General features: G+C 39.7%; 1 protein-coding gene across 4 annotated transcripts in view; it reads left to right on the top strand.

Moving 5' to 3' along the window:
- Nucleotides 1-26,455, top strand: part of HERC2 (HECT and RLD domain containing E3 ubiquitin protein ligase 2) — a 238,590-nt gene that overhangs the window by 195,895 nt on the left and 16,240 nt on the right. For all 4 annotated transcript variants that reach the window (XM_045795317.2, XM_045795319.2, XM_045795318.2 and 1 more), the window contains exons 73-85: nt 188-346; nt 432-550; nt 1,141-1,266; nt 1,728-1,883; nt 2,300-2,415; nt 2,512-2,710; nt 6,643-6,857; nt 14,393-14,570; nt 15,594-15,755; nt 17,899-17,990; nt 18,211-18,350; nt 22,220-22,407; nt 22,939-23,136. In XM_045795317.2, coding sequence (XP_045651273.2) covers nt 188-346; nt 432-550; nt 1,141-1,266; nt 1,728-1,883; nt 2,300-2,415; nt 2,512-2,710; nt 6,643-6,857; nt 14,393-14,570; nt 15,594-15,755; nt 17,899-17,990; nt 18,211-18,350; nt 22,220-22,407; nt 22,939-23,136 — 2,048 coding nt within the window. The remainder of the gene's footprint in view (nt 1-187; nt 347-431; nt 551-1,140; nt 1,267-1,727; nt 1,884-2,299; nt 2,416-2,511; nt 2,711-6,642; nt 6,858-14,392; nt 14,571-15,593; nt 15,756-17,898; nt 17,991-18,210; nt 18,351-22,219; nt 22,408-22,938; nt 23,137-26,455) is intronic.

Raw genomic sequence — 26,455 nt, 5'->3', positions numbered from 1 at the left:
TGATTTTCAGATAAAATGTCAATGTACAGAGTGTAGTTATGACACGGACAATGGCAGTACCATGGACAGCCCTCTAACCACAGCATCTGGGTTGAAAAGGCCCACTGGGTCAGATCTGTGTCGATCTCCTTGTGGGATAGCCCTCATCCTGTTCAACACAGGAACATTTACAGTGCTCATTTTTCAGGCCCTAAAGACCTCCTTTCCGATCGCTGCGTCCTCTCCTGTCCATCCATGGACTTGGTGACATGTCTGTTAGACTTCCGACTCAATCTCACCTCAAACAGAAGCATTGTCCCTCGCCTTGCAGCATCGCTGGCAGCCTGTGCACAGCTGAGTGCCTTAGGTAAATAGCTCCTTTATTATCATGTCTGTTGTACTTGATGGAAAAAATGGTCAAGCTTCTGATCTTTTCTGTCTGCTCATTTTAGCTGCCAGTCACAGAATGTGGGCCCTTCAAAGACTGAGGAAGCTGCTTACAACTGAATTTGGGCAATCAATCAACATAAACAGGCTACTTGGAGATAATGATGGGGAAGCAAGAGCTTTGGTATGGAACATTAAATTACAGGTTCTAGATGTTTGACCTTTGGGAATAAAATGTTGCTTAAATAATTTGAACTTCTAAATCACTGAGAAGAGTTGAGAAATTCTGCCTAAGAATAAGGCCGCCTTTGTTCCATCCAGACTCCGTTATGTTGCTCCATATGACTGAGTGCAGATTGCCTAGTGATTTTTGGAAATGGAGATGTGTCAATGGCTATGACCATAGGATTGTGCCTGTTAGACTTTGCAACAAGTCTGGCTCACAACATTCCTTTGTTTTTGCTGTATGAGATAGTTACTGTTGAAAGGATGCTTGATCTTAACCATCTTAAGAGATAAGGCTTTATAGGCCAGAAAGGGACTGGTTCCCTGCAAGTGGCTATACTGAAATAGAGACCAAGCATTCTGAGGTGAATTTTCAAGCTCTTGTTTTTAATTTTAGTGTTCACCAGACTTACTTAAAAAATATCAATACACATTTTTTTAGGGAAAATAGTACCAACGTAATAAAACATTTGACTCATAGAAACAAAACTCTTACCTCCTGTACATTTTGGATTGCTTTACTAGGATATAATTTTGTTGTTTTCTTAGAGTTTTACAGGTAGTGCTCTTGCTGCTTTGGTAAAAGGCCTTCCAGAAGCTTTGCAAAGGCAATTTGAATACGAAGATCCTATTGTAAGAGGTGGCAAGCAGCTGCTCCACAGCCCATTCTTTAAGGTAATGCTTGACTTGTTTTAAAGTGATGAGGACAGCCACCGAGAGTGGTCATGTGTACTGCATTGCATTTCAGGCCTCCTGGAGGACAGGGGTAGGTATTGCTGAAGTTGAATATGAAAAATGTCCAGAAATGACTATGTGACCTAAGCCCTTAATACTTTAATGAAGTATTAGTGTACTTTGAGATGCTTGGCTTAGGCAACAATTATTGTAGCATTTGTCAGATCTGAGGTTCTATGTGTCAGGTGCATTACTAGGGGCTGGGTAGGAATAATCCACATCACTGGTGATGGTGAAATACTTGCTTGGCACATTGACAGTCAGCCTAGAATAAGGAGCTCCTGAATGAGGACTCACAGAAACCCTATAATGGTGTCTGTCTTTAGTATGCAGTATTGGTGAAATAGAATGTTAGCTGCATTTCTGAACTTCCTTATGTTATTAATTTTTGGTTGCTGCAGGTACTGGTAGCTCTTGCTTGTGACCTGGAACTAGACATTCTCCCCTGCTGTGCTGAGACACACAAGTGGGCTTGGTTCCGAAGGTACTGCATGGCCTCCCGTGTTGCTGTGGCCCTGGACAAAAGAACACCATTGCCACGTCTTTTTCTTGATGAGGTATTGCATGTTATTTTGAAATCACTTTCGGAGTGTAAAAACATTTTCCTTTTTCAGCTGAGGTATAAAAAGATGCCAGTATTATGAGACACAGCAACATTCTCTTACAAAGGAATATCATAAAGAAAAAAAGCACACAGGTGAAAATTAATAAACAGAGATTGTGAATTGCAGTTAAAGTTTATTTTTAGTAAACTAAAGATATAATGGTATTATAAAAATATAATAGATATTTTCAAATATCTTAGACTTGATATAATCATATTGGTTTTGCTTATTAACTATAAAATCACAATTTTGATGTTGGCTTCTCTCAGATTGTTGGATGGGGATTACTCCTCTGTTCTTATCTTAATATTATTTGTTTTATTTTTGAGAAATAAGTGCTTGACTGATACTCTTATAATGTTGTCTAGGTGGCCAAGAAAATTCGTGAGTTAATGGCAGACAGCGAACACATGGATGTTCTCCATGAGAGCCATGACATTTTTAAAAGAGAGCAAGATGAACAACTTGTGCAGTGGATGAACAGGTTATTATATCAGAACCAAGAATAATGTATGCTGGAGAAAGGTGTTTCATGCGCAGTTCTTTCCCACATCAGTTGTTCACTTAATGTTTGTTGTAGGCGACCAGATGACTGGACTCTTTCTGCTGGTGGCAGTGGAACAATTTATGGATGGGGGCATAATCATAGGGGACAGCTTGGGGGCATTGAAGGTGCAAAAGTTAAAGTTCCCACTCCATGTGAAGCCCTTGCAACTCTCAGACCTGTGCAGTTAATTGGAGGAGAACAGACTCTGTTCGCAGTGACAGCTGATGGAAAGGTAAGGGTACATTTTCTGTGTCATACTGACATTAAAACTAAGAGACAGCTATGGCTAGAGTGCATTGTTGGGTCCACAGTATGTGTAACGATTCTATATAAAAACATTATTTCAAGGTTAGTAGTACTTATGGTGTGCTGGAGGCAGTTATCATTCTAAATATTTCTGTATGATTGTGACTGTGTTCTATGACTTGATAGTTTTTATTTTGAAATGCAGCATACATAAAAAAGTGTACTGTTTGCATGTCAGTAATACCTTAGAGTATTCCTTTTTTGTTTGCTATTGTAATGCTCTTTTAAAAAATTAATTACTGTTAGTATGTTGAAATGGTTGATATATATTGACTTTATGTCTGGTGACCTTTTTCTACTCTTTTCTTTCCTTTGTATATGTCAGGATTTCTTGTATCTTCTTTATAGAGAGTCATCTGTGAATGAATTTTGTTCCTTTTCAGTTCACTTCTCTTTTATTTGTTTCTTCTTGTGTGGAGGAAAGGAAGCTCACTGTGCTGGGTAGGAGTTAGGGTATAATACTGAGTGGAGTTGGTGTTGTGGGCTTGTTCTTGTTTTAATCCAGGCTGCAAAGCAAACACGGATTGAATATTTCACACACTTACTGTGAGGTTTTGGTAGATGCTCTTTATGAGATTAAGGAAATTTCTTTCTCCTTCTACATTTAAAAAACGATTTCTGTCTTCTCCTTTAGTGGATTAATATAGTGAATTGGATTAATTGGTTTTCTTATATTAAACTCTCTTGCGTTCTTTGGAGAAACCCAACTTGGTCAAGATATGTTTTATTTTTTGGTTTGTGTCTGTGAATATTTTGTTTGGGGTTTTTGGGAGCTCCAAGATCATGAGAGCTATCATTACAATGTTCCTGTCTTATACACTCTTTGTCTGGTTTTGATACTCTGCTATTTATCTGTTTAACTTAAAACAATCAACTTAAATACACGTTTATTGCTGTTTCTCTGGGTCAAGATTCTGGAGGTGACTTAGCTTGGTCCTCCCTCCCAGGATCTCTCACCAGGCTACAGTAGCCTCAAGGCTGTACTGAGGATTCAGTTCCTCATGAGCTGTTGGTCGAGGCTGCCCTCAGTTCTTTGCCGCCTCACACTGTGGCAGTTGACTTCATCAGAGCAAGCAAGGGGGATGGGGCAAGAGAGAGTGATAGCAAGACCAAGTCACAGTCTTGTGTGACCTAATCAAAAGTGACACTCCATCCCTATTGCCATATTCTGTCCATTAGAATTGAGTAACTAGGTGTAGCGCATGTTCAAGGAGAAGTGATTACACAGGGTGGGGATCAGAGACCCTTGGGAACCACATCAGAAGCTGCCTGCAAAGAGTATCAAGATTGTACTAGTCTCATTAAAAAGGGTTGAAGTATATCCTTCTTTTTCTCTTCTCTGGAGAATTCTGTGTCTTTTAGTTGTTTCCTGGTTATTTATTTATTTATTTTTTAAAGATTTTATTTAGTTATTCGACAGAGATAGAGACAGCCAGCGAGAGAGGGAACACAAGCGGGGGGGGGGGGGGAGAGGAAGAAGCAGGCTCATAGCGGAGGAGCCTGATGTGGGGCCCAATCCCAGAACACTGGGATCACGCCCTGAGCCGAAGTCAGACGCTTAACTGCTGTGCCACCCAGGCGCCCCTTCCTGGTTATTTTTAACATGCATATGTAAAATCTGAAGTGAATTAATATTTCTATCCTCCTCCCAAATAATATAAATACTGATCTTGTTATCCTATGTTTTGGCGCAAACCCATTAGGGAATGATAGGCATTATTATTTTTGTTGTTATATATAGACCCAAGTTTTTTTTTCTCTCCAGATTTACCCAGTGTTACACACATCTTTGTCACGTTGTTTCTTATGTCTCAGACCTTACATTTTTAATCATTTTTCTTCTACTTTAAGCATGTATTTTCAGTTTTCTTTAGTGAGAGTCTTTTGTTGGTTAATCCTCAGATTGTTTTTTATTTACTTGAATATGTCTTTATTTTGTCCTTTTTCTAAAGTAAGGGTTGCAGACATTTTCTTTAAAGGTCATGGTAGTATTTCTGGCTACATGGGTCATATGGTCTCTGTTGCAACTATGAAAGCAGCCTGTGAACAGTATGTAAATAAATGTATGTGGCTGTGTTCCAATAAAACTTTATTTACAAAAGTAGATGGTAGGGCCTGATTTGGCTCAGGGGCCATAATTTGTCAACCCCTGTTCTAGAGTATAAAATTTTCAGTTGACTTACTTTCAGTCAGGCTGTTAAAAGCTTAATTTTTCTAGTTTTTGTCCTTCATTGTTGCTGAAGAGATGTCAGCAGTCAGACTATTTTTACCCAAATGAAGGTAATGAATCTTTTCTCAGTGGCCACTTTTAATATTTTTCTTTAGTGATCTACAGTTTTGCTATGATAATTTTTATTTTTTCTGCCTTTTTTGTTTTACTTTGTTTTTGCCCAGTGATAAGGGATGGGAGAGGGGGGCTTTCTGGCTCTTGAGAAGTGCTTTTTCAATAACTCTGGTAAATTCCTAGACTTTCTTCCCCCTCCCCCCAGTGTTGCTTCTCTCGTAGTCTCTGTGTGATCTCTACCTGAAACTGTGAGTTCTGATTGATGTTTGAGTGAGAGGGTCTGTCGTTTATATCTCTAACACCTTCTTTCATGTTTCTGATTTTCTGTGTGTTTCTGTGCTATATGCTAGAGAATATCTTCAGACCCATCTTCTAGTTCTGTAACCTCTTCTTCACCTGTTTATGATCTGCTGTTAAATATATCTGGGGTGTTTTTTTTTTTTTATTTCAGTTATTATTTTTTTAATTCCTGGAAGTCCTGCTTTGGGTAATTTTGTACTTTCTTATTCTTTGGGGATACCTCCCAGCTTTTATTTCCCGAACTGCAATATTGGACTGTTGTTCTGCTGACTCTCACTCATGGTGTCTTCTTTCAACTATGAGCTGACCATTTTCCTTAGAAGATTTTATGTAGAAATTCTTTAAGGCTTAGTTTGAAATCACTCATCAAAAGAGAATTTATAACCCTGGGGTACTACCAGTCTAAGACATTGTAAATTAAATTATTTATCTAAGGAATTTAGACCAAATGTAACATAAATTCAGGCTGAAAACCAACCTCATGGCCAGCTTTTGTGGTTATGAATTCTCGGAGAGATTTCCCCCCATCTAATTCAGTGCTAAGATTGAGAAAGGCAACTTGCTTTGTTGTTCTCTTCTTAGTTCTCGTTCACAGTTGGCCCACTGGAGCCTCACCTTTCTACAGTCTCCTTTTAGGCTTTGGCACTTTAGCCCTGACACCCTGCGTGCTGAAGATTCTCAAAACCTTCCCAGAGGACACTGGTTTTAGGGCTCATCTATCAACCTGAGTTCTTAGTTTCATTTCCTGTTTTAGTCCTTGAGGTTTCCTTACTCTTGTGTCAATGCAACAATGCATTTGAAACAGTATGAAACAACATTTAAGTTTTTATAGGAGGGTTGTTTGATATGTATTTGGAAAAGGCAGTCTGATTAAAAAAAAATAATGATAAACCTTGTGTCCTGAAATAATTACCCACTGACAGTGAAAGAAAAATAGTGTATTCTACTGTGTGATTTATATGCTGCCTTGCTGAAATATTAAATATATTTAAGTTTTTCTATGAGTGTTATTGTCAGGGATTTGTTCCAGGGAAAAATCTTCTTTTCAAAATACATTTTTGTGAATTTGGGATTTCTAATAGTCATAACTATTTCTTTCATTTTTAGAGTTTTGATAAAGCACAAAAAATGTTAAGCATTCCTGTGATTTTTAATTATTAATTTCATTTTTCTGTGGTAAAAATGTCTATAGAGCACTGATTGAGCTTGTTAGTTACTAAAATGTAGGGATAAATTTAGATAATAATCTGGTGTTTATATTTTTTTTGTTTTAGCTGTATGCCACTGGATATGGTGCTGGTGGCCGACTAGGAATTGGAGGGACAGAGTCGGTATCTACCCCAACATTACTTGAATCCATTCAGCACGTGTTTATTAAGAAAGTAGCTGTGAACTCAGGAGGAAAACACTGTCTTGCCCTCTCTTCAGAAGGAGAAGTTTACTCTTGGGGTGAGGCAGAAGATGGGAAGTTGGGGCATGGCAACAGAAGGTATTATGTGAAAACATCATTTTTGATGTTATGCTTTCCTTTTCTTGTTTGTTTTAATTCTTGTATAATGTCTTGGCACTTTGTTTTTCAGAGCAACATTTATAATAATCTACTCAAGTTAAATGTTAAGGACTCATTGGCAGAAATAAGTTTGTGTTCCAGTGTATGGGCTTGCCTACATGACCCTCGTATTTGAGGGGAAAATCAGTTCTGAATTATTTAAGTACTAATATGTTAAGCTTCTCTTTGCCCTTCTCCCCAAGTTCCCTTCCTCTGATCCTGAGTAATTCACTGAATCACAGTTGGCACTTCGGTAACATGTGATAATAAAACTGTGAATCCAGAGGACATGGAAGGGGACACACAAATGACAGCATTTTTTAAACAAAGCAACCAAACCCTCTAGTTTTTAAAAATTAATGGGAGCTACCTGCTCATGGAAGTAACAAGGACCTTCATATACAAGTAACTTAAAGCACCAGACTAAATATATGAAACTGCATCCCTAAAGATATTGGATAAGAGGCAGTAAAGTTACATACAGTGATCTGCAGAAGTGAATGCTGACAGTCACATGTGTATGAGGAGAATAACTGAGAGGCCAAGGAGCAAACCATGCAAAAGGATTAGAAGGAATGGTCTGCAGAGCTCACAGAGGGCACATGATAGACCTTGCTTCCAAAACCTCTTAATTCCCAGGGCATTGGTTAGAGGACTATGAAATGATGTTGCATAAAAGTGGAGAAAAAAATTAAACATAGACTGTGTTGCTCTGATCCTGCCAATAAAGCTTAAAAGCAAGACCTGAAAGGAGTATACTATTTACAAGGAACCATAAGCTCAAGAATATCTTTATGAATACAAACATATCAAGCATTCAGCAAGATAAACTTTATAGTGTTCTACATCCAATCAGAAATTATCAGGTGTGTGTCTCTTCAATAAACAGTGGTGGGAAAATTGGATATTCAAATGCAAAAGAATGAAATTGAATCTCTGATGTAAACCACTTACAAAAATTAACTCAAAATGGATTAAAAACTTAAATGTAAATGTAAGACCTGAAGCTGTAAAACTCCTAGAAGAAAACATAGGGAAAAAGCTCCTTGACATTGGTATTTGCACAGATTTTTTGGATATGACACTAAAAGCGCAAGCACCAAAAGCAAAAATAAACGAGTGGGACTGCATCAAACAGCAAAAGAAACAATCAACAAAATGAAAAGGCAACCTGTAGGATAAGAGAAGATGTTTTCAAACCATATAACTGGTAAGGGATTAATGTAGAAAATGTGTTAGGAATGCCTATAACTCAATAGCAAAAAATAAAACAAAAAACAACCTGATTAACAAATGGGCAAAGGACCTGAATAGACACTTTTTCCAAAGAATACATACAGATGACTCATAGGTACATGAAAAGTTTCTCAGCATCACTAATCATCACGGAAATGCAAATCAAAACCATAATGAGATATTCCCTCATACCTGTTAGAATGGCTGTTATAAAAAAGACAAGAAATAGGAAGTGCTGGTGAGGATGTGGAGAAAAGGGAAACTTTGTACACTGTTGGTGAGAATATAAATTGGTACAGCCACCGTAGAAAAACAGAAAAAATAAATAAAAAAATAGAACTACCATATGATCCAGCAGTCCCTCTTCTGGGTATATATCTGAAGGAAATAAAATCATTGTCTTGAAAGGATCTGCACTCTCATGTTCAGTGTGGCATTGTTTATAATAGCCAAGACATGGAAACAACCTAAGTGTTCATGAGCAGATGAATGAATAAAAAAACTGTGGGGTGGTGTGTGTGTGTGTGTGTGTGTGTGTGTGTGTGTGTGTGTGTGTGTGTGTTGGAGTATTACTCAGCCATAAAAAAGGAAATCCTGGTATTTGTGATAACTTGAATGAAGCTTGAGGACATTATCCTAAGTGAAATGAGTCAGAGAAAGAAAATACTGTGATCTCACTTATATATGAAATCTGAGAAACTGAACTCATAGAAATAGAGTAGATTGGTATTTGCTAGGGGCTTGAGGTTGGAGATTTGGGAGATGTTGACAGAGTGTACTAACTTCCAGTTATAAGGTGAATAAGTTCTGGGAATTTAATGTACAGCATAGTGACTATAGTTAACAATACATTTTATTGTATCCTTGAAAGTTGTTAAGAGAGAGTAGATCTTAAATATTCTCACTGCACAAAAAAATTAGGTGATGGATTTTTAACTGAACTTAGTCATTTTGTAATGTATACGTGTATCGAGTCATCATATTATACACCTTGAATTTATATAATTTTACATGTCAGTTATCTCTCAAAGCTATAAAAAAATTATCAGGCACACAAAAGCGCAGGAAAATAGGGCTCAAACAAGGAGAAAAGTCAGTCAATTAAAACGGACCCAGAATTGACATAAGTGATAGAATTATTAGATAGAATATTAAAACAGTATTTTAACCACATGCCTGTATCTTTAAGGAACTTGAGAGAAAACTTGAACATGTTAGAGACTGAAAGATATTTAAATGCTTTAATCAAAGTCCTAGGATGAGAAATGTGTCTGAAATGGAAAGTGCAGTGCATGTTTAATACATATTAATGTATAATCCGTTTAATGCACATTAATGTATATACAATGTTTAATACAGATTAAACATTGCAGAAGAAAAGATCAATGAACTTGATGACCTAACAATAGAAATTGAAACACAGAGGGGCGTCTGGGTGGCTCAGTCGTTAAGCGTCTGCCTTCGGCTTAGGGCGTTATCCTGGCGTTCTGGGATCGAGCCCCACATCAGGCTCCTCCGCTGAGAGCCTGCTTCTTCCTCTCCCACTCTCCCTGCTTGTGTTCCCTCTCTCACTGGATGTCTCTGTCTCTGACAAATAAATAAATAAATTCTTAAAAAAAAAAAAGAGAGACATTGAAACACAGAAATGAAACACATATATAAAGCGAACATAGCATCAGTGAATTGTGGATATACAGCCTCAGATGGCCTATTGTATGAATATTTTGGAGCCACTGGAGGAGGATGGGGGGGATTTTGAGAAATAACGGCTGAAAAATGTCCAAATTTGATGAAAACTGTAAACTCACAGATTCAAGAAGATCAAAGAACTTCAAGCAAAAGGAACATGAAGGAAACTTACCAAGGCACATCATAATCAAATTGCTCAAGATTGGTAAAGAGAAAAAAATCATAAAAGCAGCTAGAGGGAAAAATATATGTTACATACAGAAAAAAAGATAAAGGATGACAGCAAATTCTTTATAGAAAACAATGCAAGCTAGAAGGCAGTGGAAGTACTGAAAGTAAAAATAGCTGTCAACCTAGAATTTGTTTATTCTATGAAAATATATTTTCAAGAGTAAAATTGAAATAGACTTATTCAGACATACAAAAGCTGAGAGAATTCAACACCTGCAGACCTGCACAACAAAAATGTTAAAGGAATTACTTCAAACAGAAGGAAAGTTATATCAAATGGAATTAGGGTTCTATATGAATGAATGAGGAAATTGTGGCATGGGTTAATTAATATCATGACTTTTTCCTTATTGTATAAATATTTTTAAGAGATAATTGAATATTTCAAGGATGTAATAAAAATGAATTGAGATACGTGGAAGTAAAATATATAGCAGCAATATAGAGGAAGACAGCAACACAGAGGCTTGCAGGGTAGGAAACAGGAGTATGCCATCATGATGTTCTTACACTATACATGATGTAGTTTATGACTTCAGATTAAACTGTAATGGAGAGGTATTCTACACACCCTAAGACAAGAATTAATATAATGCAACAAAAAGCTTTACTTGATAAACCAACAAAGAAGTTAAAGTGAAATTGTAAAACATACTCTAAAGAAGAAAAAATAGAGTAAACAGATGGGATAAATAGGAAAAAGATAGCAAGGTGTAGATATAAGCCAAAATATATTAACAATAACATCAAATGTAAATGATTTAAGCACTCCAGTTAAAAAAAAGTCAGAGGTTGTCAGAATGGATATAAAAGCAATATCATATTTTTAAAACTAATTTTAAATATTAGACACATAAATAGATTAAAAGTAAAAAGATGGAAAATATATACCATGTTAACACTAATCAAAAGAAAGCCGGTATGCCTGTATTAATATCATACAAAGTAGATTTCACAGCAAAAAATATTGAGAGGGATAAAAAGGGTCAATTAGTAATGATGAAGTGGTCAGTATCAAGGGGACATAATAATCCTAAATGTATACACAACTAATGATAGACCTTCTGAATACATGAAATTAAACAGAATGATGGAGTTGCAGGAAAAAATAGACAAATCCACAGTTACAGTTGGAGATTTTAATACCCTTCCCTCAAAAACTGATAAAACATGTAGATAGAAAATCTGTCAGAAGACTTAACTCTGCCAACCAACTGGATCAAGTTAGCCATTTGTAGAGCACTCAATTTAGCAAAAGCACTTTCTTTTCAACTACATGAGGAACAACTACCAGTATAGGCGTAATTTGAGCCAGAAAACAAATCACATACATCAAGAGTACTTAGGTCATATAAAGTATATTCTCTGACCCTAATGGAATTAATTAGAAACCAATAACAATAAAATCTCTGGGAAATCTTCCAAATACTTGGAAAGTAAATAAAACCTTTTAAAATAACTGGTCAAAGAGGGAATCAGAAGTAAATTAGAAATGATTTTGACCTGAGTGAAAATGTAAACGGAATATAAAAATTTATGTGATCCAACAAAGGCAGTACTTATGAGATTTATAACATGAAATGTCTTTTTTTATTTGTAGAAGAAACATGGTTTTTAATGACTTCAGTTTCTACCTTTAGACACGAGAATAAGAAGGATAAATGCAACCCAGAATACGCAGATAAAGGAAATAAGGAAGATTAGAGTGAGAATCCATGAAATAGAAAATAGAACAATAGAGAAAAATCAAAGAAAACAAAAGTTATTTTTTTGAGGAATTCAGTATAAAACCTCCCTTCAAACTGATCAAGAAAAAAAGATTATACAAATTATAGCAATAGCAGGAATGAGGGAGTTTCATCACTGCAGAATGTACAGCTATTGAAAAATGAAATATAATGAACATCTTTATGCCAACAAATGCAACTTTTTTTAGATGAAATAGACAAATTCCTCAAAGGACACACACTCTTTAAAGCTCACTCAAGAAGAAATAGGTGACTCGGATAGCTTTTGTCTTTTAAGTAATTGAATTTCCCACAAATCTCCAGAAAGAGGTGATAAGATTCCTGCCTATGTATAAGTAACAGATATGTATATGTAGCAGATAATACCAATTCTTATCAAACTATTTTAGAAAATTGAGGGGGGAATTCTCCCCAGTTCTTTTTTGTGGATAGCTTTAGTCTTATATCAAAACCAGACTCACACATTTACAGGGAAATACAGACCAATATCCTCCATGAAAGTAGATGTAAAAATTCTTAACATTTTAGAATATGGAGGCTGATGTATAAAAGGATAATACACCAGACCAAGTGAGTTTTATGTCAGAAATTGCGTAATTGCTTTTTAACATTGGAAAATGAATCAAGTAAAAAAGAAAAACCATATGATCATCTCAGTAGATGAAGGAAGGAAAAGCATTTGACAAACTTCAACATTTGTTCCTGACAAACAGTTTTCACCAATCTGGGAATAAAAGAGAACTCTGTAACTTGATGAAGAGCATCTCTGTTACACGTAGAGCTAATACAATACTTAATAGTGACAGACTGACCCTCCCCTAATTTCAGGAACAAGACAAGGATATCTGCTATCTAGATTCAGTATTGTACTTTGCGATTAGCAAGTGCAGTATAGCAGTATAAAGAAATAAAAGGCATTCAGATTGGAAAGAGAATTAAAGCTGTCTATTTACATGTATAATTGTTTATATAGAAAATCCGTGCTATCTACAAAAAAGCTACTAGAATTAATAAGTGAGATTATCAGGGATACAGGATAGATCAATAAATAAAAGGCAATTGTGTGTCTTTATACATTTGCAAATGTAATAAAAAATTGAAGTTTAAAAAATACCATTTATATTACCCTCCTCCCAGAATTGAAATAGTAAGGGAGAAATTTGACCAAGGAAAAAGAACATGGATGACTTACAGGCAGAAAACTATAAAATATTGGTGGGGGAAATTTTAAAAGATCTAAAATCATGGAGGAGAGTATACTCTGTGTTCATGTATTAGAAGACTCAATATTGTTTTGTCAGTTTTCTTCCAGTTAACCTATATGCTCTACCCCTTCCCAATTACAATGTCTGTAGAAATTGACAAGCTGATTATAAAATTTGTATGGAAATACAGAGTACCTAGAATAATCAAAATAACTTTGAAAATGAGGAGCAAAGTTGGAGGACTGACAATACTTCAAGCCTCGTTTTAAAGCTATAGTAATCAAGGCAGTATAGTATTGTCCTAAAAAGAGAGAAATGTATCAGTGGAACAGAATCGAGTCTAAAAATGTATCACAAATATTGAATTATGACTGGAAAAAATGAAGCTTGATTTCTCCCTTAAAACATCCAGTGCACAGTTTACAGAAGTGCAGACATTTTATTGGAGAACAGAGCCTTTTCAACAAATGGTCTTGAACAGTTGGATTACCATATAGCAAGCAGTGAACTTCTTGCACCATATCCACAATTAACTCAAAATGATTGATAGTCATAAATGTAAAACCTAAATCCAAAAACTTCTAGAAGAAAGCATGAGAGAAAACCTTTGTGACTTAGGTCAGACAAGGATTTTTAGATAGAACTCCAAAAACATGATCCAGTAAAGAAAAATAGGATAAATTGGACTTCATAAAAATTTGAACTTCAGGTTTTCGAAAGATAGATTTAAAAGACATGCTATAGACTGAGAAAGTATTATTTGTGATCATACATCTGGCTAGGGTCTTATATTCAAGTTATTATAAGGAGCTTTCAAAACTCGATAATAAGAAAACAAATTTGCTATCAGTGCTTGCCACATTGTAGGCTAGGTGACATTCAAATAATAAAACTCCTTAAATGAAATGTTGATTTATAGCAAGGGTGGGCAACTTGTTTTGGTAAAGAGCCAGGTAGTAATAAATATTTTAGGCCAGTCACATACAGTCTTTGTTGTATATGCTTCTTTCAGTTTTTGTTTTTGTTTTTTTTTTTAACATCCCTTTAAAAATATAAAATTCATTCTAGGCTAATTGGCCTTTCAAAAACAGGCCATGGGCCAGAGTGGCCCACATTTGGGCACTAGTCTCCTGGCCTCTGCTTTAGACTGAAAGTCTCTGCTTTCTGGCATTAGGGCCGCTGGTATAAAAGGAGACATTCAGGAAATCGTAAAATTTTGAGTTCAGGTCTGAATGATTCTTAATTAACAATTGATTTGAGAGGTGTCATTAAACAAGTGAACACAAACCAAAAGCCTAGTATTTAATACTTTTAAAATATTTAAGAATAAAACTGTTTCAGTTATCTTTGGTGACCTTTTTTACAGTCCGTGTGACCGCCCTCGAGTCATTGAGTCTCTGAGAGGAATTGAAGTGGTTGACGTTGCTGCTGGTGGAGCCCACAGTGCCTGCGTCACCGCAGCAGGGGACCTCTACACTTGGGGCAAAGGCCGGTATGGCCGCCTGGGACACAGCGACAGTGAGGACCAGTTAAAGCCAAAGCTGGTGAGAAGGCACCTTGAAAAGGTGCTCAGAGGCCTGGGGTGTCTCTTCACACCCTCACCATTGAAGGTGGTGGGGGAGGCAGCTTGCCATTGTCAATATCCCAATATGATTTTTAAAAGTCAAAAGTATTTCCTCTGCTAGTTTCTTTTGTTTTAGAGTTGATGGCCTTAGCCTCATTATTTACAAGTAGGTTTTTATTCAGTGAGTCATTTAAACAGGATAGTATTTGAAATACCCTTTTATTTATACTTTATATTATATATATTTATATATTAATATTATTTGGCATCTAGCTAATGCTTTGGTTTCTAGACGGCCCGCTGTATTTTGGGTGAGGCAGTAAATAAGACTTCCTGGTGTGGTAGGATTGACTCATTGGGGACACTGATTCCTGTCTCCTATAGTTTAGATTTATTTGGTTCAAACAGATGAAGGCATTTCTGTCTTATCTTACAGGTTTATTAAAATTGCAAGTGCTTTGCAAAGGCTTAAAACAACCCTCACCGCCCCGCAAAGAGCATCAGAGTACTTTAAAGCCTTTCCTGGGGCACCTGAGTGGCTCAGTCGGTTAAGTGTCTGACTCGATTTCTGTTCCGGTCATGATCTCAGGGTCATGAGATTGAGCCCTGCATCAGGCTCCGCGCTCATGTGGAGTCTGCTTGAGATTCTATCTCTACCTCTGCCCCTCCCCCCACTCTCGAGCTGGAGCCTGCTCTATCTCTCTCACTCAAATAAGTAAATCTTTTTCTTTTTTTAAAGATTGTATTTATTTATTTGACAGAGAGCACAAGCAGGGGCAGTGGGAGAGGGAAAAGCAGGCTCCCTGCTGAGCAGGGAGCCCAATGCTGGACTTGGTCCAGGACCCTGGGATCATGACCTGAGCCGAAGGCAGATGCTTAACCGACTGAGCCATCCAGATGCCCATAAATAAATCTTTTTAAAAAATTAAGAAAAATAAAGACTTTCCTTAGGTAAACTTTCTTTCTACTGCAGTCAGATAACCTTGATTCCTTTTCTCTGAAGGTGGAAGCACTGCAGGGCCACCGCGTGGTGGATGTCGCCTGTGGCAGTGGAGATGCTCAGACCCTCTGCCTCACTGATGATGATACTGTCTGGTCCTGGGGGGACGGGGACTATGGCAAGCTTGGCCGAGGAGGCAGTGATGGCTGTAAAGTACCCATGAAGGTATTTGTGTCTGTGCAGTGGGAGAAAGGCACCTTTCCCAACGATCTTGGGATGGTTTGAGGTCTTTCTGGAGCTCTTAGAGCCCCCTGGGCCCTCCCAGGAGCATGGGGGCTCGCTGCCCCATCCCCCTCTGTGTGCTTCTCAGGAGTATTTTAACCTCATCTTACCTTCTTTGCAGAAAATATAATGGGTAATTGAGTAAAAAGTGAATGAAAGGCCCAAAGGTATTGAGATATTTTAAGTGCTATTTGTGCTGTCTTGGGAAATTTATATAATTTACTGAGACCTGTGGTTTTATGTAGTATGTAGACCTCTTTGAGGAAAAGGGTAACAAATTGTTCATGGTCTTTTCAATTTACAGAGTTGTATAGTTATGAATGTAACAGTACTTGCTGAAGGGGTTACATCTGGCTTAGCCAGAGGCTGATTTAAATGGACATCTTGTGACAAGCTAAAAGAAGAGGCTACAGGCCTGGGTTGGGGGTCAGATTGCTTTTCTCCATGTGACCTGCATGATTCTGAGCAATTTCGTAACTTTGTGAGACTGCCTTGCTCTTGCGTATGGGCAGTTGGCAGAGATTAAGTTCACCGATGTGTTTAGATCATGTGCTGACTGCTGTGCTGCCTGCAGGGTGCATGAACATGACCAGGCCATTTAGCTGAGGTGCTTTGTTGCGGATTTGGGAGGGTGTGTGCTGTGAAAGAAAACTAGAAACTGTTCTCTGCTTGGTGTCCAGTCTTGTTAGGGATCTGGGACTGTGTGTGCGGAATAGAGACCCCCATGGTGCACAGGCAGCCCTGGGGGGCAGCATTCTACCAGAGGCCCCTCAGATGGGACAAGAGCCTAGACTAGAACTGCATAGCTTTTCTTCCCAGAGCTGTGCTGCCCAGTACAGTAGCTGTTGGCCACACATGGCTATTTAATTTTAAATTTAACTCAATTAAGAGTAGGTAAAGTTAAAATTCACTTCCTTGCTCACACTGGCCGCATTTCATGTGCTCAGTAGCTGCATGTGTCTGGCAGCTTCCATTTGGGCATTGTGGACACAACACATTTCCATCACTGCAGAGAGTGGTTGGCCAGTGCTGCCTGCAGCCAAAGCCTGATGGAGATGTGCCTGGAAGCACCCCTGTGCCTTGGTGGGCACTGCTGGAAAACCAGAAGCTCAGGGCTTCCTCCTCAGTCTTATCATCTCTTGGTCCTTTTCTCTCTCAGGTGTACGGTATTTTAACCATGTTACAGGTTACTTAGGGTTTCCAAATTTATGAAAAAACTGTCGGTTGTAGACTTTATTATGGTTAGGAAAGCTTAGACACAGGCTTTGAACCTTCAGGGATTAGGATGTTGGACATTGCTGGGACGGAGGTCATTACTGATGTGATTGTGACAGAGGTGAAGGTGAGGAGAGAACTGAGAGAATTGATTGTTTTAATTAATTTAAATTTAAAATCAAATATGAGATCTTAAGTCTGAGAACAGTCATGGATAATAGGAACATAGCTTGCTGGGTGAGAAAAGGTGATGACTAGATTAGTGAGCCCTCTGGGTATTGGCTGTGAAGGGCCTGGACCCCAAGTGTTCAGGGGTGGAGGTGAATTCCAGTACTGGCCTGACCAAGGTCATATTTAATTTAATTAATCCGGATAGATGGATAGGGCTTGTCTAAAGGCCGTAGCCGTGGTCCTCTTGGCCAGCCCTCCTCCCCATTGCTTGTTGCTCCTCTCCTGTGGGCCTGTGGGGTCTGAGAGGGCTGGAGGGCAGAGGAGAAGTATAAGGCTTACTGGAAAATGGGGCCACCACACCACAAAGAAAGAGAAATGGAATTGGGAAAGTGGATTCTGGGGGGAAGTGATCACAGACCTTCAACTGCGACATGTCCATTTTTAGTGACACATGCTGGGTCTCGTTGTGCAGTAGCATGGGCTCGTGGACAGTGTTACCATGTGTGCCTTCAAAGCCAGGCATTCCTGTTCCTCCTGAGAACACTTACTTGGTTAGGTAGAGTAGGATTTTAAGTTGTATGAAAATTTGACCTGAGTAAGGATTTTCAGAGTTCCTTATTAGATTTAATTCAGTCTCTATGTGGTTGCAGCAGTCAGCAAAAACCTTGATTCAGTCTCAATGAACCTTTTTCCCTTCCAGATTGATTCTCTTACAGGCCATGGAGTGGTTAAAGTAGAATGTGGATCCCAGTTTTCTGTTGCCCTTACCAAATCTGGTGCTGTTTATACTTGGTATGTAAGATTCTATTTGTTTAATATCACCAAAACTGGCTTACTAATGTGAAGTTAATATAACTTCTGTTAACATAGCTGACATATCATAGATTGAGATGTAACTTCTATAGCCGGCTGTGATTTGTGTCCTGAAGTATGGTGCTTAAGCCAGTAGGGTGGGGCAGGGTGGTAAATGACAGGGCCTTGCACTCATAATTCTATATTTCCTTTTGTGCAGGGGCAAAGGTGACTATCACAGGCTGGGCCATGGATCTGATGACCATGTTAGAAGACCTCGGCAGGTCCAAGGGTTGCAGGGGAAGAAAGTCATTGCTATTGCCACTGGTTCCCTGCACTGTGTGTGCTGCACTGAGGATGGTAGGTGGGAGGCCCAATGTTGTGACACAGAGGCCTTTAAAATCTAAGCGGTCTGTTCAGGAATAAATATTTATTCCTGAACAGCTTTAAGGAATGGGGAGCAATTATAGCATACCTGAGAATTTCTGTGGTGAGCAGGGCTCTGGCTCTTGTCATCTTCAGCCCCTGGTGTTAAAACTTGTGAATATGTTCTATTTCACAGCTGTGCAGAAAAGAGCTAACAAAGCACATCTGATACTGCTGTCCTTAGGAAGGGCTGCTTGCAAGGTGGCCCTCAGCCGGCCTCTAGGAACCTGAATTTTGGGAGGGCTCCCTCCCTGCTCTAATTGACAAAAGGCCTTGCTGTGCCTAAACTGAACAATGTGATCTCTGCTGAAACCTGTTTCCTGGAACTTGGGTATGTGCCAGGCAGAAGTGTCCATGTGAAAACCGCTAGTGAAAACCCCGGGTGCCAAAGTCTCTAATGAGCTTCCTTGGTAGACAACACTTTACATGTGTTGCCACAACTCATTGCTAGAGGAATGAAGCTTGTCCTGTGTAACTCCACTGGCATAGGGTCATTGGAAGCTTGTACCTGATTTCCTCTGGACTTCACCCCATGTGCTTTTCCCCTTTGCTCATTTTTCTTTGTGCCCTTTCACTGTGACTGTATGCTGAGGCCTGGGATTTTACCCAATGAATCCACAAACCTGAAGGTGGTCTTGGGGACCAGTACAATGGCAGAAGTGACTGTACAGATGGAATCAAGTTTGATAATCAGCTGACATTACAATATGGAAATTATTCTGGATAATTAGGTGGGCTAGTGTAATTACACAGACCCTTCACAGCAGAAAAGGATGCAGAAGAGTCAGTCAAAGAGATATGACAGATAAGAGGCAGGGGAGATTTTTCAAAGTGTGAGAAGGTCTTGATCCACCATTGTTGGCTACAAAGATGGAGGAAAGGGGCCAGGGAATGTGGGTGGCCTTTGGAAGCTAGGAACAGCTGTCAGCTTACAGCCCACAAGGAAACAGGACGTTGGTCCTCCAAAGAACTTAATTCCAATAGCCTGAATGAGCAAGGAAATGGGTTCTCTCCCCCAGAGTGTCCAGAAGGGATGCAGACTGCTGATACCTAGCCGTTAGCCTAGTCAGACTCATGTTAGACTTCTGACGTACAGAACTGAAAGAACTGTTTAAGCCAGTAAGTTGTGGTAATTTGTTACGGTAATAATAGAAAACTCTAATGTACCATCTTTCATTAAAACATTCATTTCCCCATTTTGTTCCCTTTTAAAGCCTTTGGTGAATTTTATGAATATGTACCCTTCATTTGTTTCGTTTATGGAAGAGTTTCATATATGAATTAGTAATTTTTATGGCCTATTGTGGGCTGACATTGTAGTTCTTTTTTTTTTTTTTTTTAAGATTTTATTTATTTATTTGACAGAGATAGAGACAGCCAGCGAGAGAGGGAACACAAGCAGGGGGAGTGGGAGAGGAAGAAGCAGGCTCATAGCGGAGGAGCCTGATGTGGGGCCCGATCCCACAACGCCGGGATCACGCGCTGAGCCAAAGGCAGACGCTTAACCACTGTGCCACCCAGGCGCCCCTCACACCACCCAGGCGCCCCTGTAGTTCTTAATCAAGAACTTAGAACACATTTTTTATTTGCTTCATTTTCATTCTTTAAATTTTTGAAGCAAATCACACACTTAGAGAACAGTTGGAAGTGTAGTAGAAAGACCTTCTTTTTGATCCATGTGAGAGTCAGGTACTGCCCATCATCCTGAACATTTGAGTGTTTATTTCCTACAAACAGAGACACTACTAAACAATCCCAACAGGGCTGTGCATTTGGGAAATTCACACTGGTTATTACTACACCGATAAATGTACGCCCATTTATGCTACAACACAGGTTATATTTAGCTGAAACAGGTTCTTGTCTCTGCTCTGAGACAATCCTCAGGTGACTGTGAGCATCATTCTTTGACACTTCTTCAGTCTTCCTGAGTCTTTTGGACTGTGACATTTTTGAATATTAGACACTTGTTATTTTGTAGAACATCCCTCAGTTTGAGTTTGTCTGAATCTCCTCAGTAGATTCAAGTTGCTCATCTTTGATCTTAATTCATGCTGTGTTCTTAATTCATTCTTAATTCATCAGGTGACACGCAGTTTCTCTTTTGTCTCATTATCAGTGGTGTTAACTTCAATCACTTGATTAAGGTGATGGCTGCCAGGCTTTTCCACTGTGAACATCTTTTGTAACTAATAAGTATTTGGGAGGGTATTTGAAACTATTTAAATATCCCTTTTCTCATTGAATATTTTATTCTCATCAAATGTTTAATTATTTTTTTCATTTACACCTGTGTGGGACTCATGGTTTCCCAGTTTATTCAATGGATTATATATAATCTGTTACTGTTACTAATTTTGATGCTCAAATTGGCCCTAGTAGGCTTGCTTTATTTGCTGGTGTGTGCCCATCATTCACTGAATACTTCCTTGCTTTCTGGCCTAATAGACACCCTATCCTCTTCTTGACTCCCCATGGCCCATGCCTAGCATTGGCCATTTCCCTAAGGAGTCCTGGTGTCTTTAGAGGAGAATGATGTTTAGAATTCAGATCAGGTCAATAGATGTGCTCATTACTTTTGGGATGTCACTGCTCCCAGGCCTTCTGAGTGGACAGAACCATGGAATACATGTGTAAATAATATACAGATTTGTATCCATGTTGTTTTTGTATCTATGTATGTATATTGAATACCACACATTTACACCAGGACCACAGGTTCCAGTTCTGTACCACAGGGTTCATTCTAGTTTTCTCTCTTGCCATACTTATAACTCCTTTCTCTTTTGGTGAGAATCCTGGATTTCATTATCCCTAGTGCAGTGATTCAGTCACTATGCCTGCGTGTGACCAGTGTCCCATCATCTTTGCCTTTGCCCTCTCCCCTGAATGATTCCTCACCTGTCTCAGTCTGTGACTGCCCACGCTGGGCCACCCCCACACATGGGGTACTGGTCTCTCTGCTTGGGCCAATTCCCCACACTGGGACACCCCCTATATGCAAGTTTTTGTCATTTGTGGACTCTGATTCTCTGCATCCAGCTGTACCTCTGCAGAGAAGTCCTCTTCCCCTTACTTGTGCTGTGACGCCCACCCAGTGGCTTTAGGACTAATGGGAAGGGGCAGGACTCAAGCACACTGCCCTTGATCATGTAGGCATCACACTTTATAGAGAGCTGCTTGTGGCTGCATGGCTCCCTGAGGAGTCTTTGTGGATATGGCAACTAACCTCATTTCTGTTTTAGTCACTGAGTGATCTTCCCTTAGAACAGTTTTCTGGTGGTGGTTCATGGTTAGGATTTCACATGGTACAGTATAAAAATATGATTCTCATCAATGATGAATCTCATGTTTAGGTTATGAATAACTCTAGGAAGAACTGTGTTTCTTTTAAAAACAGGGGTGGTGTTTTTTTAAAAACTGATTTTTTCCTCTCCATTTAACATAAAAAATTAATTTGGGCAATTAAGAATTTTACCATCTGTTTTACTGTTACTTGTTCTGATTAAGAACTGCTGCAGTTATGTGCTTAGTCCTGTGAACAAATGCTATTTTAAGACCAGAATCTTATGCCTCTTACTAGAAAAGGCATGTTGGTTGGCAGGGACTGTTGAGTTCTGAGAAGCATCCTATCTCTTTGGATGCTGTGCTTAGAGATATGTAGATCACACATGAAGTTGATATTCAGACAGTTGACCACCAACACCCATTGAAAGGAGTATGATTGTGATGGGAAGATGTTGGTGGTTGCGCATTCATTAGTCCTAGTATACAAATTCTTGTTCTAAATTCACTTCATTTAGGAGAAGTTTATACATGGGGCGACAATGATGAGGGACAACTGGGAGATGGAACTACAAATGCCATCCAGAGGCCTCGATTGGTAGCCGCCCTTCAGGGTAAAAAGGTCAACCGCGTGGCCTGCGGCTCAGCACATACCCTTGCCTGGTCAACCAGCAAGCCTGCCAGTGCTGGGAAGCTTCCTGCACAGGTCAGTACTGATTGGGCCAGGTGGGCTAGGAGGTGTACAAATAGTGACAGAGTTACTATCTGTGTATTGAATTATGGATGTATGCCACACTCACACTTCATTTTCCATTGTATATCTATAGAGGTGTTCCACTGAAAATAGTTCAGGATCATAATGTGAAAAACAGTACTTTTAAGAACCTTAAAATTCACGTTAACCAACATTCTATATATATCAGTGTGTCACCTGTCATTCTAAATCTATCATAAACTATATAAAACCCTTCTGATAGTACAAGCTGCACATATTCCTTGGTAAATATATTTCTGTAGACTAATTTTTTTTACTATTTTCCTTGGTTTACATTACTTGACTCAAGCAGTCAAGCTGGCCAGAATATTATTCTAAAAACAATGAGGTTATTCGTACCAGAGTCAGAAGTCACAGTGCTTCTCTGTTTTTGAAAAAAATATTTTCACAGTTTATCTGTAAACTACAGCTTACCTGTGCATTTGACACCTAAGTTGACTTAACGCAGTCTCAATGTTTCAGGTTCCCATGGAATACAATCACTTGCAGGAAATCCCCATAATAGCACTACGGAATCGGCTGCTTCTGCTACATCACATCTCAGAGCTCTTCTGCCCCTGTATCCCCATGTTCGACCTGGAGGGCTCTCTTGATGAGACTGGACTCGGGCCTTCTGTGGGGTTTGACACTCTGCGAGGAATTCTGATATCCCAGGGAAAGGTACTCTTGTAGCAATCTTTGCTGTAGGCAAAACTGGTATTTTCAGTAAACTTTAATCGAACAAAAATTCCCAAACTGGGAATGTAGAGAATACAGCTTATTCAGCAGATGTTCATTGAGCTTCTGCTATATGCCAGGCTCTGTTCTGGGTGCTCAGAATGCATCAATGAAAAACAGACAAAAATGTCTTCTCTGTTAGAGCTTACATTAAAAATTAATAGTGTGGTGCGGCATTTTCCCGTTGTAATCTCTGCTTCCCACGTCCCCAAAGGGTGGGGTGGTTTGCAAAACTAAGCCTTCTTGGCAGTGTTCTCTGCTTGGCTAACCTTGAGGCATTATACCAAATCCCCACCGGCAGCAGGAAGGAAAAATGACCTGATTTCTTCCTCAGGGATGTCCAGCAGAGGGCGCCAGATACTCTAGATGACTTAGATGAAAGTTCAGAGCCAGGATATGTAGAGATTCCTTGTCAAACGGTAATTTAACAGGCTGTGAATAGAATCATGAATGAGGGCACATAAAAATCACCAGACAGATTTTGACCCATCAATGTTTGTAATAATTTGAGCTTTCTAGAAATAGGACGCTTGATTCAGGAGTTAAGTTTCTGGCAAGCAGGTTGACAGGATGTTCTAAAAGAACCATGTGTGATAGGGGAAATATTTGCCAAAAAATGCATAGAGGTCAGATTTGAGGACTGCTAATTCTAAAGAGTCTGTGATTCTGAGACCTATTTTGTGGCCTATTTTGTTATCAAAGATGATGGTCTTTTAAAATTTAATTTAATTTAAAAAAATTTTTAAACAAGATTTTTATTTATTTGACAGAGAGCACAAGTAGGGGTAAGAGGAAGAAGGAGAAGCAGGCTCCCTGCTGAGCAGGGAACCCGATGCAGGACTCGATCCCAGGACCTTGGGATCATGACCTGAGCTGAAGGCAGACACTTAACAGACTGAGCCACTCAGGCACCTCTAATTTTTATTTTATTTTTTTTTTAAGATTTGTTTATTTATTAGAGAGAGCATGCCCACACATGTAAGTGGGGAAGAGTCAGAGGGAGAGACTCCCTGCTGAGCATGGAGCCCGATGTAGGGCTCGTTTCCATGACCCATGAAATTGTGACCTGAGCTGAAACCAAGCGTCAGACGTTCAACCGACTGAGACCCAGGCGCCCCATATGGGTTTTTTTTTTCTTAAATGATAATAAAATCTAGATGTTTTGGAGTCCCGTCCAAGCAAATTTTTTTTTCCCTCAGGATTGGCTTTGTTTGCACTTAGCTGAAGGGGACTGGTACACACATTTTCTTTTCTTTTTAAAGATTTTATTTATTTGTCAGAGAGAGAGCACAAGCAGGGGGAGAAGCAGGGAGCCTGATGTGGGACTTGATCCCAGGACCCTGAGATCATGACTTGAGTCAAAGGCAGACGCTTAACCGACTGAGCCACCCAGGCATCTCCACACATTTTATTTTCACGTGTGGCTTAGAGACAAGTGGACATTGATAAGGATTGTGGTAATGGTAACATTTCTCTGATGGTGGGGAACAAGAAAATGTTGTGTGTTGGTAACATTGGTATGAAGCTTAACTTCAACCATTTTTTAATAATAAAAAGTAGGAAATTTGATCCCTTTTACCATTTTTTAATCCGTCGGAGTAGAGGTGATAATAGATAGCTAGGGGAAAAAGCCTTCCCTCACAGGGAGAAAACCAAGTGAGAGGCAGGAGGTGTTCCACATGGACTGCATGAGTGTTCTGCAGGCTGTGAGCACAGGGTCAGGACAGCAGGAGTGCCGAGGGAGTCCAGCAGGCACCCTCAGTGGCAGGAATGAGTAATCCACCTCTCTTCTGGTCCTGGGTAGGAAAGGATCATATGTGCTGGAAAATTTGGGGAATGGGTGTTGTTTGTGACCGTGGAGAGTTATTACCAGGATGCCTTTCAGAGCACAGAAGTGAGAGAGCACCATAGGAGAGCCAGGCTGGGTAAGGCCATTCAGAGAAGAGAAATGCATGTTCCTGTGGAGGAGGAACTGCCCTTGGTTCTGGGCTGAGCAGTTAGTAAAGCAGAGGTTAGGCAGGGTGGAGGGCAAAAGTAGCTGGTAGGTGTTATACAAGGGTGCGTGGTGAGCTCCTCTGTGAGCCCCTGTGTGTTGTGATGGGTTTGCCTCCGTGGGCTGGTTGTCTCTCTGACACCCTCACTTGCTTCTCTACTTCTGAAGCCGCCACCTTTGGCTGCTTAGGGCTCTTGCCCTTCCTGCTTTCAGAGGTTGGAGTTCTGATCTGGGAGAGGGACCTAGACCCTGTTGCAGGTACCTTGTACTCCCCCAGCCACCCTGTCTCTGGACAAGGGCTGGGTCATCCACTTGGCAGAGACCTGGGACTCCCACTGATCCTACCTCCTTTGAATCTCTTGAGTCTCCTTCCCTATGCCCGTCCTCACTGCTGCTGCCACTGCCCTAGTCCATATAAGCATGGCAGGCCTGCCTCTACCTGGGTGACGTTGGGCCCCACTCTCTTTTCTTGCTGTCTTGCACTGGGTATCCTGTATGTTCCCTCCTTCATTGGTCTCCGCATCCTCACCCCAAGCCTGGCTTGACCTACAGGACTCCCTGGCCCTGCTGCTGTTTTGTGGTTTTGTCAGGACCGTGACACTAAAGCATAGTGTTTAATGTCAGTCCTGCCACTCGTGGACTTCTGCTTTGTCTGGGAGCCCTTGGTTTTCTAGTCGATCCTCTGGGCCTGGCGTGAGTCCTAAGTCAGAGCAGACATGTGCCAGTGTCTGGCCCTCCCCACTCTGTCCGCAGAGGGTGATGGACTCCTCTTGCCTCCAGATGGTGGGCAGATGGCACGGGTGGGCCTCTACATAGGTTTGTACATGTGTTCCAGGCTGTGCCCCCGACACCACCTCATAATTAAAAAAAGAGAGTTTGTAGTCACGAAAATTTGACTTTTTGGAATATATATTATTTTAAAATTTGAATAAAATTTTAATTAAGGCTGAGCATATCTGATTGATGTTAAAAGCCAATATTCGCTAACATCAAAAATAACATCATGTTCAATTGACTAAAGAAAAGTAGTCTTTCATGTGATCTCTAAATTCTATTAGCTTTCTTTTTTTTTTTTCTTTAATGATTTTTTATTATATTATGTTAGTCACCATACAGTACATCCCCGGTTACCAATGTAAAGTTTGATGATTCATTAGTTCAGTATAACACCCAGCGCACCATGCAATACGTGCTCTCCTTACTACCCGTCACCCGTCTATCCCATTCCCCCACCCCCCTCCCCTCTGAGGCCCTCAGTTTGTTTCTCAT

This window comes from Ursus americanus, chromosome 28 (assembly GCF_024610735.1).
Source record: "Ursus americanus isolate L20-20 chromosome 28, mUrsAme1.1.p, whole genome shotgun sequence".
NCBI lineage: Eukaryota > Metazoa > Chordata > Mammalia > Carnivora > Ursidae > Ursus > Ursus americanus.
The sequence above is the reverse complement of the archived record's forward strand: the minus strand, read 5'-3'. Positions and strand labels throughout refer to the sequence as shown.